The 6,834-nt window shown below is 36.2% G+C and overlaps 1 protein-coding gene across 1 annotated transcript in view; it reads right to left on the minus strand.

Moving 5' to 3' along the window:
- Positions 1–5,578, minus strand: part of LOC113273391 — a 14,707-nt gene extending 9,129 nt beyond the window's left edge. The window contains exons 1-2 of the mRNA XM_026523124.1: positions 4,502–5,578; positions 4,003–4,075 (exon numbers count right to left, since the gene is read on the minus strand). Coding sequence (XP_026378909.1) covers positions 4,003–4,075; positions 4,502–5,578 — 1,150 coding nt within the window. The remainder of the gene's footprint in view (positions 1–4,002; positions 4,076–4,501) is intronic.
- Positions 5,579–6,834: the final 1,256 nt, after the last annotated feature.

Raw genomic sequence — 6,834 nt, forward strand, 5'->3', positions numbered from 1 at the left:
AAAAAAATTAAAAAAAATCAAAATTCAATAAAAAATTAAAAAAATGAAAAAATCATAAAAATGGAGCTCATTTACCTTGAAATGTTGACTCTTGTGGAAATATGTATTTTTATTAGGAGTCTTAGTCTAGATATTTAAGCACCCTGATTCTAGCACAATTCACATAGTGATAAGAAATCTGCACGCGCACGATCTACCAATACATGTATGGCCTCGATCTTCAAGGTGTTGGATAGGAAGTCACGATTGCCAATCACTTTAGAATACTGAACGAAACTGGACTAGCTTGTTCTTTGGTTGGTTGGGATAGAAGATGGAGGTTACATTAAGAAAGACAACCATCGAATTTAACTGGGTGCATCAAAAAGGGCTACCTCTTGCAAAGTGTCATGTAATTTTTATTTCTTGTTGTTTATGTATCAAAAGTGTTCTGTTCTCTATCAAAAAAAAAAAAAAAAAAAAAAAAAAAAAAAAAAAAAAAAAAACGATGTATATATTCAGAAAAAAAAATATCAGAAAAATACCAAAAAAATCAAGTATTTATCAATTCCATCATCTCTTGTTCCAAAAATAAAAAGAGATTTGTCAATGTAAATGAGAGTCATGTAAATAATCATCTTTTGTTGTTTCTTTTGTAATAAGCAAGGAGGGTGTATGCCATTGATGTACAACGCGAGAAATTGTGAAATACCTCCAACTCATTCACAATTCTCGTAAAGTCCGGACAGCTAGCTAGATTTCGACCTCAGTTCTTAGCCTGAGAAACTATCTCTTGGTGATTAGTAGTCATGACTTCAGATCTTTCTTTACACATGTGTAGATACACTTTACACTCTTATCACATGTCCTTATTTGTTATCAGTGCTAGGATTGTGCCTTGATAGCTAGATTGACATCTCCATTTTGTTGTGAGCTTCTACTGTCTTGCACATGTCACATTTGATGGAATCTGAGCTTATATTTTGACCTAGAACTTTGTAGGTACGTTCTAAGCAAACCTTCACGAGACTTCAACTCGTCCACTAGGGACACTTAGTGGTTTAAAAGGCTTAGTGCATACGCTAAATGCATTCGAGAGACCAGCGACAATGGTATAGTTAGGATTTCCTTAGTTTTGTTTTACTTGAGGACAAGTAAAATTCAGGTTTGGGGGTATTTGATGAGTGCTAAATAGTGCATAGTTATATATAATTTTGTTGGCATTTAACTCATCTTTTGTGCATTAATTCTACATTTTATCCCATATTCTGTATTTTCAGCGTTTTCAAGAATAAATATTTTTCTTACTTAATTTTATATTTTTAGGTAATGAATAAAGTCTGGATAAATTGCGGAGCAAAAAGAGCAGAAAAAGAGTAAAAAGCCGCGAGGAAGCCGCGAAGAATGTTGTGCACAAGACCAAGAGGGTAGAAATGGGCTCAAGAAGGAAGAATTGTTCTCATAGAAGTTATGGGCCTAGCATACCCAAAGCCCAAAATCCTTTCTCAAACCCATTTCCATTACCCAAGCCCGTCTCGGATCTCAGCCGTCAGATTGAAGCCTCTCAGCATCCTACGGTCACTCCATCGTAGCACATCAATCTCCGAAGCTCCTGCTTTACATCGCAGCGCCGATCTCCATCTTGGGCCGTCCATTTCGTTGTATTCCTCCATCCGACGGTCGCTACCCACAGCATCCCATCTCATCGTTGGATCCACCTACCATCGTCACATCCTACGGATCAGCTCGCCGGACATCGAACCTTGATATCCCGCCTAACACCCTAGCAACCGAATCATTTAACCTCAACCAAACATCCCCTCCTTCCTCTCCATCGACCTCATTTTCTCTTCCACCCCCTCACCTCTGCAGAGACACCATCTCCTGCAACTCTCTGCAACTCCACCATACCTCGAGCTCCACCATACCACGAACACCCGACAACACCACCATCTCCATCATCAGACTACAAAGCCCATCCCCCTATTTCACCCATTTCATTAACTCTACTCACTGTTAGGGTTTTGAAATGAGAGAAGTAGGGTGATGGTGACTAAGTTCATAGCAGAAGGAAGTATGGGTGATTCACAGTTCATAGCAGAATACAGCATGGGTCGAGATGATTTTGGGAATCTGTAAGTCCAAATTTTTGTATTTTCAGAAAACCTAATTTTCTGTTTTTGGGGATTCACCATTAGGTTGAGTATCTGATATAAAATGGTGTACTGTAACATTGTAAGGGAGGAGAAGAGGGAGGAGACCCAAGTTTCAATACAGTGGAAATTTCTCTTTCAATTTGATTTGTTATGTGTTCTGTATCTGTTGCATTTTCTCCATGTATACTAACTCTCTTAGTATCATGTTAGGTTCTCTAACTATGAACTAAGCATCTTAACTGGGGTTAAGATGAAACCCTTAGCCTGAATGCTAATATGTGTGCTGATATGCTACTGATGTATGATCATTGTCACTGTGTAGGATACAATTTTTGTGTTGAATAACATGTTGCTTTCACCTAGAATGTCAAGCATCATAGGTAGTTAGAACCCCTCTATGTATGTTCACTGACTCTACATTACTTGTTATTGTGTTTGATTAGTTGTGCTTTAAACAGACAACTAATGCTTGCCTTGATTGAGTGATTGGAGGTAGTTTATCCATTTAAAGAAGTTGAAGTAGTGCATTGGTCCACATGCTAGTATGGGCTGAGAGGTGAATTCTCAACCCTGGTTTCCCATTCATCTGATTCTCCACCTCTTTCTTACTGTTCAGAAATTTTTACCCTGCTCATTTGCTTGTTCATCTTCAGTTCTCTGTATAACCTTGCTTCAGTCTCAATGATTGAATTAGTGTAATGATTTGCCTCAAATTCTGCTGCTCAGTTATTGTGAATGATTGGTTTTAATGATTTATGATTAGTTCTCCAGAAATAAATGCTAGTATTAATGTTTAGTCAGTGGTTAATGATTAATGTTAGTGTTTAGTTAATGAGAATGATTAGTAGTTAGTAATTAATGCTTCAGGAATAAATACTGTGTTGAATTTGATGCTAACCTGAATTCAATGCCTTGAATGATAATAATTGTTAGTGGAAATTTAATGCTGTTCTGTGATTTCTGTTTGAAATAAATGAGAGTTATGAGTAATGATTAGCAACTGTAATGATTGAGAAGTTAAGACTAATCCTGTTTAAAGTTAGTGGAGAAGTTAATGCTAGCTCAGTTAATAAATGCTTATGGTTGTGAAGTTAATGCCTGTTCTGTTAATAGTTGTTAGTGAAAAATAAATGCTGATTTTGTGTAATGATTGGGAAGTAATAACTGCTAATGATTAGTGCTGTTTAATGCTAATGATTGGTTCTGTTTAAATCTCACAATAAGAAAGATCACACTTGCTCCCCCTTGTCCCTGTGGAACTGACCTGTGCTTGCCTTGTGTTGCTTGCCGACACTGTGCACTTGCAGTAGAATTTTTAGGACCATTCCTAGTCCCAACAGTTACACCTTGACAAGGGAGTTCATCCAACTTATTCGGAAAACTTGAAGCAACCGTAATAATTAAAAAATAAAATAAAGGTTTGACGAGCCTATTAAGTCGTGAGAGGGGAGTTGGCTAAAGTTTGATGGGCCATTAGGTCATTGTTCCCCAAAACTTTCTTAATCTGTTATATACCTGCATCTTAATGTTCATATTACTAAGGCCTGACAGATTGTTTAGAAACTTAGAGAAAGCGACATATAGATTTATGTTAGGGATGTAGGATTCAAAGGGATGCTCTCATAATCCAGGCCTAACCGCCCAAACATAACATATTTTTTCTGAGACTTCAATGTGTCTGACCCCTGATTTATCCTTTAAATTGGCAACAAGGTATCCAGAAAGGAAGATACCATGGACTAAAATAAGAATCTTTAAGACACGCAACTATATTTCGGGAATCAAGGCACTCAAAGACTAACCAACAGACAAAAAAAACATCAATAACATCAATAAGTGAGTTAACTACAAATTTTGCTTGCCTTACCAGTTAATGATTCGATTAGAGATATAAGACGTTCTTCAATTTCTTCTTTAAAATGCATAGTGCTCGGCAGAATCTGAGAAAGTAACAAAAGTAAATCTTGTGAATACTAGATATGTTTCTTATAAAGATTAAAAACATTTACATCATAAGTTGCAGGCAAAACAATCTAATACAAGATCATACATGTTTCCAGTTAGTAGTAATAAAACTTCCAGCAAAACATAAGCCACAAAATCATATGCACACCAAAATCCAAGAATGCTTGTTTAAACCTTTGCACAAATCATTTTCTCTAACTAAAGGAAGGTGATGGATAATAATTACATTTGCCATATATTTTTGGCTAGTCTTACTAACCTTGCAATGTCCATGCTTCGCTATGCAATTGCATTGTTCAGAACCTTCTAATTACCATAATGCAATAGGCAGAATTATTCACAACCTAATTATTTATACTTAAAAGAATTCTTCAGACATGTAATAAATTTAAGAGACTTACCATATCCATGGAAGCAGGGAATATTGCAATGCCCAGTCCCAAATCATCATTCTCAAACTTGTCAGAAGCAGCGAGACAATCTTTCACTATATCAAGTGCCACAATCGCAGATCCATAAATATAATCACCCAATTTCTGCCCCTCCTGTAAAAGTTTAATCATTGCCTCGATTCCTCCAGCATTAACAAAATGCACTTTGTTGTCCGGATATTCTAATAGAAAAAATAAACAACCAAACAAAGTCCAAGGCAGGTCTTCTTCTTCTTTTCTTTTTTGTTTTTCTGTTTTTTCTTCTTCAGGACTCATAATAAGAGATGAAAGAGCATCTACAACAGCAGGTAGGGTGTCCCTTCCCAATATAAGTCCATTTTCCGTATAATTCATCAAAAGAGTCATTAAAAAACCCACAGCACACATTTTTGCATCCCATTTGGTACCTCTTATTGCTGCTGATACCCAAATAATCAGTTTCCTGGAACTGCCCGCGGTTTTTGCTACAACTGCTCTTCCTTGAAAAATCATCTGCGCAATAGTTTGTACTGCTCGTAAATCATCGTCTTCAGAAAATTTACCAAGAGTAGAAGCAAATACTTCCAAGGCTTGCATTTCAAATAGAGATTTAACCAATTTGCCAACTTGTATCTCTTGACTAGGAACTTGAAATGCCACATGAGTTAGCTCTTCGAAAGTAATAAGAATACAACTAGCTAAACGCTTCCCGCATTTATCATATTTCAATAAATTAATCATCAATGGAACAGCCTTCTTAAGATCTAAAACCTGAGGAAAAAATTGACGAACATTACTATAAACAATTTTGAGATTTCTAAAACCTCTGATTACCTCAATAAGTTTCTTTTCACAATCAGCGAATTCACCCTCCTCCTTATTATGAGCTGCTGCTTCGCTGTAAGCAGCGTATAGTTGTATGAAGGATGCCTCAAGTTCATCTGGTGTTTTATCGATAGCAGGACATCTGATTCTGCGGGGTTTCCTCTCTCTAGATCGATCATCTGATTTAACCCCAGGCATAAGGAGAGATGATGAATCGCCACCGCCGGACGTTGAGTTACCCATCTTTAGTGCACAATCTGAGACTGTAACCCTATAATTATACATCTAGATCAAACGGAGAGAAGGAGGATGCACTTTTTTTTGTTTTGTTTTTCTGAAGGAGGCTGAGTTGTTTCTAGGGTTTCTTAAGAAACGATACTACTGTTATATAGGCATGGTGAGTGGTTTAGATAGTATTTCGTTTGCCTCATAAATCCAACGATCCACAAGTTATCCCCTAAACAAAAGCTAAATAACACATGATTTGTACGGGGATACCGGTCTTACTAAGGATTGATACTACTTCATTGATCCAACGGTCAGGATTGGAATACAGGGTATCAATCCCTAGTAGAATTGGTATCCCCTTTATAAATCGTGAAAATAAAGCTATTAGATTTTACCTCGATTATTTTTCTTTATTTTAAAGATAAAAACAAAAATAAAATCGCTAGTATAAGGACCCTACCTACCCAATAGGTTATTATATAAGTTAGGTGTATCCAATACCTTCGCCTGCCGGTGAGACGCAGATTATATGTTCGCTCAATTTTGAGGTGTAATATTAAACTCGTGCTTGATTATAATTTGTTCTATACGCGTTGCGTTTGAGCACCTCTAAACCTAAATATTTTGTTTGGTTTTTGTTTTTAGTTTGCTCGTATGATTGTAGACACTCTTAGACCTTTATTTGTTGTAATTTTCATATGTGGGTCTAATTAAGACCCTTTTCCTAATTCATGCCCAATAATCAAGGTTGGATCATGTATTTTAAATTTAGATAACATAAACAATGACTAGGTATCATCTCGGCCTACGGCTGGGGCTCAATCTCTTTGAATGGTTTTAGTTGTATGATTTGTAATTACGTTAATTCTTCTGTAACTTCTAATATTATTTGATATAATATACTTAAACATATTAAAAAGAAATACAATCAACACAAATGCAAAGATTAATTACGCGAGCAATTAATGGATATGAGTCACCTGACAATAATTTTTTTTTGTTGTTGCTGAATATCATACTTGATCAAAAGATATGTTTAACTAAATTTAAAATCTAACAAATATCTTACATCAAGCGATAGAGCCTAAAAATTAGCCTGGGCCTACGACCCTGCTTTTTAATTAGTCGTGTCATATCAGTCTCGCCCGTTAGGAATCTATTAAAGTTACAAAACTACACAATTAATAATTTTGTATGGATGGATTGGAATCTGGTACCCATGAAAAACCACCTCCAATCCCTTGGACTCATGAAAAAGCACTTGTAGTCTG

Source organism: Papaver somniferum, chromosome 4 (assembly GCF_003573695.1).
Source record: "Papaver somniferum cultivar HN1 chromosome 4, ASM357369v1, whole genome shotgun sequence".
Classification (NCBI taxonomy): domain Eukaryota; kingdom Viridiplantae; phylum Streptophyta; class Magnoliopsida; order Ranunculales; family Papaveraceae; genus Papaver; species Papaver somniferum.